At 50.8% G+C, this 15191-nt stretch overlaps 5 protein-coding genes across 5 annotated transcripts; 3 read left to right on the top strand and 2 right to left on the bottom strand.

The window, feature by feature from the left end:
* Positions 1-1413: 1413 nt before the first annotated feature.
* Positions 1414-1827, top strand: CPAR01_11396 (uncharacterized protein; the record flags this gene model as incomplete). The annotated part of the gene is made up of 1 exon (XM_060495655.1): positions 1414-1827. One exon carries the CDS (start codon positions 1414-1416, stop codon positions 1825-1827), a length of 414 nt encoding a protein of 137 aa, XP_060346003.1.
* Positions 1828-2290: 463 nt separating this feature from the next.
* CPAR01_11395 (LPXTG-domain-containing protein) lies at positions 2291-4147 on the top strand (the record flags this gene model as incomplete). Its single annotated transcript, XM_060495654.1, has 6 exons — positions 2291-2422; positions 2476-2660; positions 2719-2798; positions 2863-3267; positions 3342-3661; positions 3704-4147. 6 exons carry the CDS (start codon positions 2291-2293, stop codon positions 4145-4147), a joined length of 1566 nt encoding a protein of 521 aa, XP_060346002.1.
* Positions 4148-4371: 224 nt separating this feature from the next.
* On the bottom strand, positions 4372-4875 carry CPAR01_11394 (uncharacterized protein; the record flags this gene model as incomplete). The annotated part of the gene is made up of 1 exon (XM_060495653.1): positions 4372-4875. One exon carries the CDS (start codon positions 4873-4875, stop codon positions 4372-4374), a length of 504 nt encoding a protein of 167 aa, XP_060346001.1.
* Positions 4876-6932: 2057 nt separating this feature from the next.
* CPAR01_11393 (ATPase) lies at positions 6933-10273 on the top strand (the record flags this gene model as incomplete). The annotated part of the gene is made up of 7 exons (XM_060495652.1): positions 6933-8044; positions 8100-8267; positions 8321-8504; positions 8564-9349; positions 9405-9483; positions 9539-9849; positions 9917-10273. Coding segments are annotated over 7 exons (2997 nt in total), but the record flags the coding sequence as incomplete, so codon positions are not given.
* Positions 10274-10812: 539 nt separating this feature from the next.
* Positions 10813-11691, bottom strand: CPAR01_11392 (uncharacterized protein; the record flags this gene model as incomplete). The annotated part of the gene is made up of 3 exons (XM_060495651.1): positions 10813-11022; positions 11079-11471; positions 11539-11691. 3 exons carry the CDS (start codon positions 11689-11691, stop codon positions 10813-10815), a joined length of 756 nt encoding a protein of 251 aa, XP_060345999.1.
* Positions 11692-15191: the final 3500 nt, after the last annotated feature.

Below are 15191 nucleotides of genomic sequence, written 5' to 3'. Positions count from 1 at the left end.
CAACAGGAAACGTTGACGGCTTGGCCCATGTGTCAGGTAGCTCTTTGGTGAATGTCTCTAGCTGCTTGTCCGAAATGTCATCTTGCGTGGCGTTGTAAGCGTCCCGTCTTCAATTGTCAGTCTGATGCCAGCCTCCAAGTCAGGGCGTCTGAGGGCCCGAGAGCGTAAGCAGAAAACGCCTCAAACTTTGTCCCTCGTGGGATGACTATCCAGCCGTTTTTTCCGACTTTTTTGCTTTTTGCATGAGCTGAAAATGGCGATTCCAGTCGTAAAGGCAATTTCATAATGTTCGGACGCCTCAAGTTGACGTTAGCCTCAAGTCGGCGATCATCCCAACCTCAGCCAACCTCAACGAATACTTTCTGCAACGAGATTTCTCGGAATAAGATGCCGTCGAAAATTGTCAGAGAGGATGACAGTTTTATGCCGCCATGCCACTCTTCCTGAATCTTTTCAAAAAGATCGCAAGACTAACCCTAGGGCAACACACCTTTCTATGGAATAAGTGTTTTTCCAAGACGCTTGGCTTAAACGTCAATCATCGTTTCAGACCTTGATTGAGGGTTTTTGCCTCGCAAGCGATGCCAAGAAACACTACAGGGTGAAAGCTGCGGGAACTAGCTATCGAAGGTGCGCCATCGAGGTGTCGAATCTGGCGGCTCACGCTGGGCCAAGATCTGGCTAAACGGTTACCCCCCACATCCCGCCAATGAGAACAGACTCAAAATAATCAAGACGTGTCGGCTGTACGGCAGACGATTCCCTCAGCGGCTCACGGTCATCAATCGGCGTCGCTAATGTGGGTGCCGGCCGTGCTCCAGTTTCTCGGACATCCGAGCTTACATGTCTGTGCCGGCGGCATCCAACCCAACCACACCCAACTCTCATTCGGGAGGCCGCACATGATTCCTCTTCCAAAAAGAAAGGAAGAGAAAAGAAGAGGTGGAAACTAATGCACGTGTCGGCCTTTGCCACAATCCCGGCCTTTTCCAAATTGGCCTAGGTCGCCGGCTTCCCGAAATCGATGTTGCACCAATCTAGCCCCGCGCCTGCCGATGGCGTTCTTTGACAGGAACGCGATGACCTTGGATTATGCCTCAGACGACCGATGACGCGTCTTCGGACCGGAGGCCGTTTCTAAGGCTACGTGTCTTAGCAGCATCTATTGCTCGGAGCTTACCAGCGGGAGAAAACTCTTGAACCTCTATCTTTGTTGTCTCAAGCGTGGACAGCCGATTGGCACTAGATTACCGAAACATCTCAAATCTTTCTCCTCAAGTTCCTGGACCGGCCTCGGGAAGAAGTAGCTCCCGATACCAGCTTTATTTCTCAGGTCCTCCCCGGGAAGATACGCTGGAACTGTTCGCCGACATATACTTGTGGTTAACAGTCTGATCCGCCAAGACACTAATTATGTTACGAAGTCAGATGATCAAAACATGTGCCCAAGTATACACGGGCGGCCAGAAGAAAGTCCCCTCGTATTTGCTGGCGGCAATGCTATCTTTCTTCATCGTCGCAAGTATAGCGCCAAAATATTTAGACAGAGCTTCCCGTCTAAGAATTCGCTCTCGCCGCTCAAATCACTTGCAACCTTACTTATTCCTCTTCTTCATCTACATCTCCGTCCCTCTAACGTTCAGAGGCAAGATCTTGTTTGGGAAAATTCACACAATTACACCAAGTACTTATCGCGTAAGGACGTTGTTGCAGCATCTTCATGGCATATTATTACGATACTGCCTTTTTCTCTATCATCATGCGGCAATTAGTTATGGGCAAGCGATTTGTCGTTGCAACTTCTCGACATTTCTCCTTGAGGGATGAAGTTAGTCAGGCATCTATATATACAAGTCCATGGAATTTGGAGGCTTTTTAACCTCAAGTATTGGAATAAAAGAGTGCGCTCGAGTTCGATTGGGTCGCCACGGGCACCAAAGCAGTCAGCTTACGTGCAGACGATCTACACACAGCTATGTAACACCATGTTACTCCAGGCTGTGCTGCTGTATGATTCAATGCTACCTCAGATTTATGGCAAAAGCGGTGGGCGGCTAGCCTAAGCCACAATTGGCGCTACATCCGGTTTTCGATTGGAGAAATGGTCGCTTCTTGCATGCTTTTTGCGACATCAACTTTCAAAGAGGACTAGGGTATTCTTGAAAGATAACGAGACAGGCGGTAAGAGGGCCGGAAAGGATTCACAAGAAAAGCTTATAATACCGCGCAGAGTTGATGTTTATTTGTCCCTTGGATGTCAATCTGTTCAATTCTGCAACGTAAATCAATAATGGCGTCTGTTGTAGATACCGACAGGATTGGAGCAGACGCGATCGGACGCAGAATAGATGGTGCTGATGAAAAGACATTGATCACTCGTTCTGAGGAATATGGCGAACAGCAGCAGCCATCTGGTCTCGAGGTCCTCTAGCCCAAATTCTAAGCATCTGTTTTCGAAGTCTAATAGTCTCGCAGCGATACATTAACCATTCCTCTGTTGTAAACTTCGGCGTAATCATACTGGCATCATGGGAGTCTTTCGCCGTAACGTTCCAATTCGCGTTAGCGAATGGTGGCCCTGCTTCGATGTTCTACGGCTCGATCCTGGCTGGCTTCGGAGCTTGTGCCGTCGGATTTTCACTCGCTGAGCTAGCATCAATGTAAGCCCATTGGACTTGATGAAATATCAAGATTCTCGCCGCTAACGAAGTCGAATAGAGATCCGACTGTCGGCGCGCAGTATCGTTGGTCTGCAAATCTTGCCCCTAGCGCAAACAGATTCTGGGGTTTACTTCAGGGTATCTCACTACAAAAGTCCAAAAGACTTACATGCCATGTTTCCAATGCTGACTAGCTAAACAGGATGGATCACTACTGCTGCGTGGTGCTTCGCCTGTGGGGGACCACCATCAATCCTGGCAAACATCATCACGTCCCTAGCCATCTTCAACTATGATAACTATGCGCCAGAGCGATGGCATACTAGTCTCATCATGATTGGTACTCTCGTCTTGCCCTTTCTATTTAATCTCTGGTTTCGAAAGTTTCTCAATGCGTTCGAGATAATTGGCGGGGTCTTGCATATTGCTTTGTTCGTGGCCTTCATTGTTATTCTCGCTGTCCTTGGACAACGCAGCAGTTCCGACTACGTTTTAAAGACGCTTACATCTGACGTCTCGGGATGGAATGATCCCGGAGTATCATGGGGTTTGGGACTCTTAACGATAACGTTCTCCGTAACGGGATTTGACAGCGTCATACACATGAGTAAGTTGCTTCCTTGAAAACAAACTGAGACCGAATCCTCCAGCTGTGAGACGTTGACCATCAAACTGGAACAGGCGATGAAGTAAAGAAAGCTAGAACACGCGTTCCACGAAGCGTCATTCTTGCCTGCGTCGTCAACTCAGTCATGCTTTTTGTGTTTGTTACGATCTTACTCTTCTACATTGGACCTCTGGACGACCTTTCTACAGCCCCGTTGCCGCTCATCTACGTAACCTACAATGCGACTGGCTCGAAAGCTGCCTCCAACACTCTCGTCTCCCTGGTAGCAGTCATTATCTTCTTCGCCTCATTCAACATGTTGGCGTCAGTATCCCGTCTAGTATGGATGTTCGCGAACGACAAGGGCTTGCCATTCTCCCGCTTTTTCTCGCATGTAAGTCATTCTAACTCCTAGCTCCGCTGCCAAAGCTCCCAGCTTGACGTTCTATCACAGATCAGTCCTACTTTCAAGTTACCAATGAATGCCTTGCTACTCATTGGGATTATAGTCACATGTCTTTCCCTGATCTACATCGCCTCGGCCACAGCTTTCAACGCCCTGATCTCTCTCCAGGCTTTGGCTCTTCATGTATCGTACTTTTTCCCGATCCTTTTTCTCTTACTCCGGAAAGTTCGCGGCCCGCCACCGCCATACGGACCCTTCAAGCTAGGAGCTGTCGGCGTTCCGGTCAATCTCTTCGCGCTCAGCTACTTGATATACGTTGTGTTATGGATGCCGTTCCCACAAGTCTTGCCAGTCACCAAGGACAACATGAATTACGCAGGTCCAATATTTGGAGCAGTCTTGATAGGTGCGCTTGCCGATTGGTTTGTGAGCGGAAGGAAGAGGTTCCAAATGCCTCTGAGGAAATATGAGTAAGGAAGTCGACTTCATACATCGCCTCTCACCTGAAAAGGTACTTCGTAGCTGATGCGCACTAAGTATCCCTCAATCTCTAGTAACTTGGCGGGATTTCTTTACTCAAGGTTCTTGATTGATCTTGCGAGACTAGGCTGCTCGCCTCGGAGCAGTTTCTAGCCAGAAGGCATTTCCATTACCGGGTACATTATATTTACATGTTCCACCTATATCTCCAACTTTGCTCACACACGCAACGTGCTTAAAGCCCCAACACCAAAAGCAAGCCAGGCACCAAGGTCCACGGTAACCATGCGCAACCAGTTGGCCTTCAACCACTCATCCAAGATTCCGTTGACGTCGTCGTCGTCTTCTGCCTCGGCCAAAGCCTTCACGTGCGGTGCAACAGCCGGAACATAAAGCAAATGTCCCGCCGACAACGCCGCGCCAGCAGCGTACCACCAATAAGTGCCTTGCGACTTCAGAGCAGCTGGCTGGCTGTAGAGATTTGAGATACCGGTGCTCGTCGATACGGCGATGAAGCCCAGGACGAAAAAGACGCCGCGTGAAAAGAAGGTGTTAAAGTACGGCTTCAACATAGGCGCGCTCTTCTTTCGAAGCTCAGAGGTATCATTGAATAGGCTGAGGAAGAAGTGCTGATCCCAAGCGAACAGCAGGGTGCAAGTTGATGAAACAAGAGGCGCGACGCGAAGTGCGACTAAGGGGTCGAAGAACTGGCCCGATGCCATGGTGTCGGCCTCGTACAATTGATTGAAGGATTATTTCGTGAATATCTGCCGAAGATATCTGCTATAGGAAGAGGCAAGACGCAATGATGGCACGCTACTTTGACCTCAATTGAGCGATTTTGCTGCCAATACTAGGAACGATAATGTTGTCACGGTTGTTTTTGGGTGATCAACAGAAATTTCGCTTACTTCTCAGCTTCTTTAAACTCCTAGCAACGGGACTTTCGGCGACTTTCCCCGCCGAAGGATTTCGTGGCGCCATCTTCAACTCTGTGAAAGGCGGGGAATCGCCCCATCAACATGAGAATTGTAAGCGCCGAGCCTTCAATCAGATAGGTCACTCTCGTGTTCGGCCGGCCAGTCCCTCTATAAGTTTTGAATCCGTTGATATTTCACGACCGAGAAAATTGATTTGATCTCCGCAGTCGGCATGGCCCGGTATCTCCGAGCATACCCCACTGCTCGGCAACAGCCGGGAGGTGGGGCCGATGCCGGTTCAAGCAGTATCAGAAACCATACCCCGAGATGTCGAGCATCGAGCCCAGAAGACCTGCCTTCTTCTGAATTGTGACCAATAGGGATGTCATCTGCTTCCTCGCGTCAAAGATTGCGTCTTCCAGCCGCAATCACACAAGGACGATGAACTCCTATTCGCGGGCAGGGGCGCCTCACTCTTCCAACGTCGGGGCTAAGCAACTTGGCATTGCTGTCTGCCATTCGTTTGTATGTCGCCCCGCGCCCTCCAAACATGCATGTACATGCAGGACACCCAGAACGAAAGTCTTAGTGGAGAGGTCACACAAAATGCGGAGATCCAGTGGCCCGGATCGATTTCTCATCGGGTGATGTGGAAAAAGCACTGAAGTCAAGGAAGAGCGAAATTAGGCAGATAAGGCATTCGTCCGCTTTGAACAGCAAACGGTTTGCGTTTACACCCTCATTTTCAAGCGAATGAAGGCCCCTTGGTTCATTTCCTTATGATTATGAGGCTGATTTATGCTGTACAAACGGTTCGCTTCGGCCACATGGCCGGTGGGGTTGCTGATTCTGGCCGCATCCGCTGCCCGAGACAATTTTAGGCAGGATGAAGACGAACCGCTATGTTTCTAGGCATAGCTTGCTGGCGAGGCAGACTTTGTACGTATCACCCAAATGACACTAATCAGCACGATGCATAAGAGTAACATGATACATCTGACGAATTACTTTTGATTTCCTACTCATACCTAGCACAGAGAATACGTAAGAAGGGCGGTAAGGTGTGGACACCACTAGGTATCCATGGACTGGTTGAAGGCATTCTTTGTTGGCCGCAGAATACTGCCGTAGTGAGGCTTCTTGCCAGCCTCAGAAATTTGTATCGCACCTTGAACATGAAGCGCGGCAGGATGATTCTGAATATGAACGGGTGGACGGCAATTGCTACGAGCCTCCAACCAAGTCGGAGTTATGATGATGATGCCTAGAATTGTTCTCTTGGATTTTCCAGCTATGTAATCAAGGAAAGCGGCCATCAAGCTGACAGCGGCTCTAGGCCAACGTGGTGGGTGTCATGTGTTTGCCTTGTCGATCAGAGAAAGGTAGATAGGGGTTGGCGCAACCAACAGGATAGTGCACACAAATTACCTGCATGGTCCAGTGCTTTCCTCCAACAGATAGGTAGACTAAAGTAGCAGAAGGCTGTCATACAGTCACCCATATTTCGCAAGGATGCAGTGATAACATAAAGAGACGAGTCACCCGATTGCGGCTCAAAGCCAGCAAGGAAGCCTCGATTGAAATGCTTCTAGGTGCTGCGGAGCGCTTCGATACTCCATCGTCATTTTCTCTGAGCTAAGGTTCATGGAAAGAAAGTAACCCGACTTCGCACCGCCTCATGAAAATAATCTTTATTTCTCTCAAACATACGTGTCAAAGGTGAATACCATCCCAGGGCGAAAGAACGAGCAGCAAATTCACCTCCCCCACGACCTGCCCCAGCAGGCAGCATTTCCACAAAGAATCATTCGAAAGTCTCAGGCCAAGAGCACCGTCGCCAATTCTGATTGCATGTAAAGTCTTTCTCCGCTGTAGAGAATTTTCTCACTCCTTCCACCACCTCATCTACTGTCAATTCCTACCGAGCCACACATCAACACGTCATCAACCCCTCACCAGGCTTCATCGGTATGGCATCCGCGGATCAAGGCCTGAACGACCGGCAATCCGACAATACGCTAGCTGATCCTGCCATTGCCGACATGGACGCAAGCAAAGACTCTACCACGGTCGTCGTCGCTCCGGCTTCATCTTCACCAGGCAAGGCATCCAAGAGCGCGAAAGCGGCCAAGAAGGATAAGAAAAAGGCTGCGAAGACTAAGTCAAAGAAGCAGCTCAAGAAGGCGAAGAAGCACAAGAAAACAGCCAACCTAGACACTGATGACTCATACGATGATTTGACTGACGACAGCGACTCAGAGGCTGGAAAGAATTCTTTCGATTCGGAAGACAGTTCTTCTGAATCGTCCGAAAGTGATAGTGAGAGGGAGCACGGCAAGTCTAAGAAGAAATCCAGCGGCAAAGGCAAGAATGGCCGATCCTCGAAGAAGCAAAAGTACAAGTCACTTCGGAAACGGACTCCATTGTCCTCTTCCTCCTCCTCTGACTCCGATTCTTCCGAAACTATCGAAGATTCGGATGATGATGCGCCTGGAAAAGTCGGTGGTGTTACCAGGGTCGCAATGACACCTCATCAATTGGCACTCTTCAGACAGATGCAGGCTGGCGCCCCGCTCTATCCAAAAAGCAACGGTCTCGGTAATGCTGGCCTCAGTCACGGCTCTTCCATGACTGGCAACAAATTCGCAAAGCGCGGGAAGTTTCCTTCACCGCCTGCGCCTCCAAAGAAGAGATCCTCCAAGCTGGACTTCAAGCGAGTTGATCAGGTCTGGGACACCACGATTCACAACTACAGACTTCAGGAGACATCGGCGACCACTTCGAACTCGCAGTACGACGGATATGTGCTGCAAGTCAGGCGTACCTTTGACTGGGAAGGCAAGTACCAGACCACCTACCTCGATGTCAAAAGCAGGGTCTTGCGCGAGTGCCTTCAAGAGGTGATTGGCAACATCAAAGGAATCAGCCTTGTCGATGAGACTCCCAAGCTGAATCCCAACATGGTATTCTTGTGAGTTCCAACGACCCAATGTGGATTTTCTTGTGAAGCTAACTGAACCCTCCAGGTACCTAGAAGACTTACGAAAGTACCGCAAGGCGTTGAGCAAGATTTCGACCACGGACTTGAACAAGAAGGAGCGCAAGAAGTTCAGAAAGGACATCGAAAACAAGCGCCAGCATCTCAAAGTGCTTCTCAAGTATCTTGACAAGGACTATGCCGAAGTCAAGAAGAGGTACAAGTTCAAACCTCGATCATATTGAGAAGCCATTGCTTACCATTTATTAGCCTCTATCCCATGCTGGAGAATGGCCTCATCACCTTCGATCTTCTCTGGGCTCTTTTCAAACCCAACACCCTCATCTACACCACCACGTACGGCTCCTCCGATGAGCCTCGAGTCTTCAAGGTGGAGCAGGCGGAGAAGATGTGCAGCATGACAAAGGGAGAGTTCTACCTTCTTGACGGCAAGGTCAGTTCTTTTCAAGAACATCTTTCATTCCTTAATGTACAGCACTAACCGTCTCTCAGTACTTGGAGTATGATGGGAAACAATTCGGGTATGGGACTCTCTGTGAGGAGATCCCGGAGTTTCGAGGCGCTCGAAAGATCAGTAGCCTCAACGCCTTCCCTCTTGATTACCATAAGGAGGAGGAAGGGATCAAGGCTGCCCTTATCGAGCGTGGCAAGAAATTCGTCAACCTCGGCGGTGTGCACTACCGAAGCCACCACGGCTTGGCGTACTACAAGAAAAAGAAGAGCATCATCAAGGTCAACATAAACGGACGCATCATGGTCGACCCCTCTGTCCACCGCAGGATCAACCCGAACTATCAAGTCTCTGCCGTCAGGCCCAAGGACCACGACATTCTCTCTGACTCGGAGGATTCTGATGACGACGAGAAGCTTTGCGAGAATGACGATTCAACCTCGGAGAACGCATGTGGTAGTGACGACGATGCGGGCTGCGGGAAGATGGCCACAAAGGTTGTTCGCGATGCCAAGGGTAAGATTCGCATGCTCCGAATTCCCAAATCCATGGTCGAAGACTCTGCTGTACAGGAGAAACCGCTGGAGCGCGTCGACGAAGCTAAGACCGGCGAGGAGTCCAACGAGGAGGAGGATAGTGGCAAGACGAAGAAGGCTCTGGAGTTCTCTGACGAGGATTACCTTATTGCATCTTCTGTTGTGTTGGGATTCTCCTTCTCCGAGAAGCTCTGGCTTGAGTTTACCGTCTCCGGAGTCAATGACATTCAGTGGAATGATGGCGCGTATGAGTCTTTGGTGCTTGAGCCGAAGCAGAAAGACATAGTCAAGGTAAGCAATTCCATACTTGGAGGCGGTGAGAAGAAAACGGCTTACATATTGGCAGGCTCTCGTCGAGTCGCACAAGTACCATGCTGCCGAGAGCATTGACGATGTCATCCAAGGCAAGGGCAAAGGTCTTGTCGGTGAGTCCTCTTTTCTCCCATAATGATTGATATCTCCTCGTTGATATTTTGCCAGCTGTACTCCACGGACCGCCTGGAACTGGTAAAACGCTCACAGCCGAAGGCATCAGCGAGCTTCTCACGTGTCCCTTGTACATGGTTTCTGCCGGGGAGCTAGGCACTGACTCTCGATACTTGGAGACGGAGTTGCAGAAGATCCTCGACATCTGCCACGCCTGGGGCGCCATTCTCCTTCTCGACGAGGCCGATGTGTTTCTCGAAAAGAGAAATCTCCACGAGATCTCACGCAACGCACTGGTTAGTATCTTTTTGCGCCAGCTCGAGTATTTCCAGGGCATCTTGTTTTTGACAACCAACCGAGTCGAGGTAAGTCACGCGACGGCACTCTCACCCATCGATTCTCCGTATCTACTCGTTGCTCACAATCTTACAGACCTTTGATGATGCATTCCAATCACGTATTCACATTGCTTTGCGTTACGATAGTCTCACACAGAAGGCTAAAAAGGCCATCTTCAAGATCTTTGTAGAGCGGGTCCGTGTTCTCGAGAAGATTGACCTCAAGCCCTTCACTGAGGATGACTATGAAAGTCTTGCGAAACATGATCTCAATGGTCGCCAGATCAAGAACACTATCCGGACCGCCCAGGCCCTGGCCGTCAACAAGGGTGAGCCGCTTGGTATGGAGCATATCTCGCAGGTCCTGGACGTCCAGAACAGCTTCGACCTCCATCTCAAAGGTGGGGAGTCATACAAAGATGCCATGAGAAGCTACTATTACAGTATCTGACACTGGAGGCGAGGACTGTGGAAGTTATGCCTAGTTGTAGAAAAGTGAGGTAGTTAGCATACATTGTTGGTGTTTCTCCTTTCAGTCTAACGTCAGGACAAGATTACTCTATATCGATGCACAACTAGCAAAACCTACCGTCCTGTTTCGTGATCGCTCTTCTTCATGCATTGAAGGACTAATGTGCATTATTCTCCATTTATTGGATCGTGGATGGTCTTGTTCCACCTACATTATGGGATTATTTCTATTCTTATGCGGCGACGATGAGTAGCTGCAGCACACAACAAAGTTAACCATTCACAACGACTCTCCAAGAAATTTGAGATTTAGGAAGATGAAATATGAATATAAATTTCAAAAGGTTGAGGGTGATCCTCAAAGAAGAATGATGGGGTCACTAGACCAGAGCTACTGGCTAACTAATTGCAGCTTACACCCTTTCAGCAATCTTAAACGCTGCCCACCAGGGGCCTTGAACAACAAGATTCGTGTTCCAATCCCCGAAGCCGTATACGAGCATCGATGGTGATCACATCTTATGCCTGGAACTCGACCTCGCGCTTGGCGGCCGGAGCAGCGGCCGGGGTAGAGTTGGTGGCGGCACCGCCAGGGGCAATCTGGATGGGCACAACGCCTCCGAAGGGGCCGGCGCCGTTGCTGTTGGCAATCTTGACCAAGCAGACGTTGCTCTGGCCACCCATGGTACCAGTACAGGTGGTGCCGGCGGGCACGGAGAAGGCCATGGGCTGAGGGAAGTTGTGTTAGTGAATGGTAGTTCAACGTGGATTACAGTGCTACTTACGAAGTCCTTGTTGACGTTGGAAGCACGCTTTTCGATGACGCTCATGGCCCGCTCCCAGAGGGAACGCTTGCCGCCAGGAACCTGGCCATTGGGTCTGATGTTACCGTTCTTGCCGGGAACTTGCTGAGTGACAGTGAGCTCAGTGCCCTGGGAAAACGCGCCGGTACCGGTGGGGTCGAGAACGGCGCGGAGAGGACCGGCACCGTCGGTGGTGACGACGTGGAAGGTGCCGGAGATGCTGCCGCCAGTGGAGGAGACCTGAGGGAGGGTGTCGCCGGAAAGAGCCATGGCCTGGGAGATATCGGCAGCCTGGACCTTGCCGCCGCCGGTGGTCTTGCCCATGCCGTCGGTCATGATGTTCTTGCTCTTGAAGACAGTGGTGTCGAGCTCAGTCTGAGTTGGAACAAGTCAGTCCTCTGGGCTCTTGGGTGCTTTGGCTATTATGGGTTCGTGAACTTACCTTGCGGTTGGGGCCGGGGCCGGGAACAACGCCACCCTGAATAGCGAGAGCAGTGCCGTTGCCACCGAGATCACCAGTGACCTGTGCAACCTTGCCGTGTGCGGCAACAGAAGTAGCTGCTGCGAGAGCGAAGATGATCGTCTTGGAAACCATTTTGAGAGAGTTGTGGGGATTTTGAAGTATTGGTAACTTGATTAAAGCGATGATTCGGATCCGAGCCGGATTAGATTGGAAAAAAGGTTCTGAATAGAAGTGAAAGAGTTGGAAATAAGTTTAAATCCGCGCGAATCAATCGGCGATGAGATGAGAATGGAATACAAACGAAGAAGTGAAGCTGCTGAATTGAGAAGCGGAAACCACAACCTAGAGGCGGACGATCATTAGACTTTATACTTGACTCTCCAGACCTCGACGTCCATAATGGAGAAAGTCTGCGAAACAGCAGTACAAGGAGGCCCCAAAGGCGTACGGTGAATCTCCGCGGCTATTGTTCGTATGGGTTTGGGTTGGTGATGGCCATGGCTTGGGACTGCGTTCGCTAGCCAGACGTCGTCCCAAACGCGACCCTATCCCAATGCAGTAAGAATCCAGGAACGAGACGAGCAGCCCCATCGACGTCTGAGGCAGGTGAAACGTCGCGACACCTTCACCTCCCTTCGCGACGTCCAACGTGTGGTGGGGCGGGGGGCAACAATATTCGGTGTAAGGCTTCAATAGCGACCAGGTGTCGGCCAATGTCCGCAGATTCGGCCAACATTGGACGACATCGATAATGACGCCCGACATAAGGAGCAACTCATTGGATGACTTTGACACTGACAGGGCATAACACTTCGCTCCTATACGACTTGACCTGACAACTGCAGGTCTGAGTGTTGAGGAGCAAAGCCTCTCTCCCGCCCTCACTCACTTGGGTGTGTCACTCGGACCCAGAAACATGGAAATAGCGACACCGCGAAAGGCACATCTTCGGCCGATTGCATCGGGAGGTTTTCCATCACTACGACTCGTTTGACGGAATTCAGTTGCGAGCATGCGAAGAACTCGAACCAGCTTGTGCGCATTCCACAGAGTTTTTCCCGACATGTAAACGTATGCGTCGCTGAACTCAGTCAGCCAAACAGATCTACCTCAAGGATCCTCCATCTTGATCTGCCCCCGCTACTCACGGCGGCTGCACCACGCGCCCAACCGAACCGAGAGCATCACCGACAAAGGCACAGTCGCCGTCGGCTGGCATAACCGACTCGGGTCGCAGCCGCCTAGCATGTCGGCCGCGGCCACCGCGCAGCCATCTCCCCTGAAAAGAAGGGGAAAAGAAGACTGAAAAGCTTTGTGAAACCCGTCTTGGGCCCGTCTGGACGTGGGTCACCGCTGCAGCGACCACGCCGTGATAGGCCCGAACGCTTGATGTTTCACTTGCCAAGGATAGGATCTCCCTGCGTGCCTGGTTCGCGTCCGCCACTTGCGGCTGATGTGGCTGTCAGTGGTGAGCGTTGCGCTGACACATGCATTCGAGATGGGATGAAGCTGAAGGCGATGATGAAAACGAAGGTGCAACGCATTACACGAGGGGAGGATTGGACGGCGCTCGCGTCTGGTGTCATCTGTCACCTGCCATCTGTCATGCCCAGAACTCTGTGCAGGCTTCTCCTTGAGATGGCATGCTCTCAGACATTTCGAAGAGTGAGACTCGGCGGTAGGCTTCGTAAGTGGTCGGGCTCCTCCGAGGCTCAAAATGGTACTGGCGTACTGGCGATCGAGTGTCGGGGCGGTGACACGCATTATCCAAAAAAGGGAATATCAACGTTGAAGAAGTTGAGCGGACCACCTAAGATTGAAGAAGCAAAGAAACTTAGAAGCCAAGTTTTGGTGTTTAGAGAGTTCCCAACCAGCTTGCCACTCCCGCGTCTTGCCAAGGCACGGGAAGCTCATTGTTTCCATTAACTTGAGAATGCACGAAAGGCTTGTGTGGGTTTGTCTCCCGCATTCGCACGCGACCTCACATTCTTCGGTTCCCATGCGGCTGATCCCCGAATTCATCCGCCGATCTCCCAAAGGAAGAAGATCAAAACACCAGTATTTTTTTTCTTTCGTCTTTCCAATCGGTAAGACTTACCTGCTTGAATGACCTAGCCCCACCCTTGCCGCGGATGGATCGGCAACTTGATACACGTAGAGACAATTCTGGTGTAAAACACGACCTCGCGCCTCGCGCTCCCTTGCGGAGAGCTATGTCGGCAATTCCGCCCATATCATCATCGTATCGGCCGGGGGGGGTGAGCCAAAATCCTTCTTGCAATGCTATAATGGCCACGAAAAGGGGGTTAAAGCCATTGGTTATACTCGATGGAGGAGATTGTAGAGGATGAAAGAGACCCCCCAGTCTCTCATCCCCCGCAACATGAAGCCAGGGGTCGCATCATCGTCCAGCGAATGCAAGACAGCAGCCAGCCAGCAGGATGAGAAATTCAGACGACTTTGGCGCACGCATGAGACCAAACAATGTGGGCTGTCTGAATTTCCCCTGGTGATGTCGCTTTGTCCGTGCAGGGCATCTCTCATCTGCCTCCTGAGTCCTGGACTTCTCGACTGTCTTCATCACAACGCCATTTTCGATGACAATCTCTGCCGGCACTTTCACCTAGCGCCGCATGCTCCCGACTTCCCCCTCGCCCAGTCTCCTGCAATCTCTGCTTGCGACGTTAGATCTATCTGATCAGCCACACCGAGAGGAAGAGATAATCTTTCAAAATGGCTGGCTGATTTTAGTACCCGAGGAAAGGGAAATTGTCCCGGTAAATTGGGTTGGAAAGGCCGGGAGCGAGCCGCGGCAACAGCTGAATGCCCTAAAAGGGGGTCAAAGAGTCAGCAACTCAAGTTGGTGATCCAGCGCGCTTTGGAACGACCTGCCGCCCTGCATCGCGACCATCACAGGATTATTGTTTTAAGTTCACCGCCTCTGACCTACGAAACCTTCTGGATTATGATCTCGTGAAGAGGGTAACATCCAATTCGGGATTTGGCTGTGGTCTCAAATGATGATCATCGGCAACCCTTGCCAAGCAACCCTTGCCAAGCAACCCGCGAATCCGCTGATCTCTGGGGGGGTCCGAGCCTCCGAAAGCCACGAAAAGCTCACTAAAACATTGTTTCCGGCCCAGAAAGGCTCAGCGACAACTTCGGAATTGGGTTTGGTTTGCTTTGGTTCACATAGCGGCGCTGAGACAATTGCCCGCTAACAAAGTCGACCGACTTTGACTTTTGATTTGACAACCGAACTATCGACTTCAGGTGCGGACAATTAAGGGCAAACTTTTCCTTCTAGTTTTACTTTGAGCTTGCAGGACAACGGTCGAACGGCACCTAGCAAGCATGCCAAGCTTAATTTCATCGTGTCTCTCCCTACATGTGGCTAACGAACGTTTTGACGTCGTCGCGGAGCATCCGTGGAGTAACGATCGTCAACGTCAAGGGTTCTGTATGGGGGCGTCTCCCACTAAAATCCCCGAAGCAGAATAACTGCCCTGCCAGGTCAGCTCTGATCGTCAACTTTTCACATTTGACTAGCCGGGGCACGGGAGGCTGTCTGCCGCCATGACGAACTCTCGTCAAGGGTTTGGAAGGATGATTAGGAAATAGAGGCAGCCAAG

This window comes from Colletotrichum paranaense, assembly GCF_030867605.1.
Source record: "Colletotrichum paranaense strain IMI 384185 chromosome Unknown Scaffold_9.1, whole genome shotgun sequence".
In the NCBI taxonomy this organism is placed as follows: domain Eukaryota; kingdom Fungi; phylum Ascomycota; class Sordariomycetes; order Glomerellales; family Glomerellaceae; genus Colletotrichum; species Colletotrichum paranaense.
The sequence above is the reverse complement of the archived record's forward strand: the minus strand, read 5'-3'. Positions and strand labels throughout refer to the sequence as shown.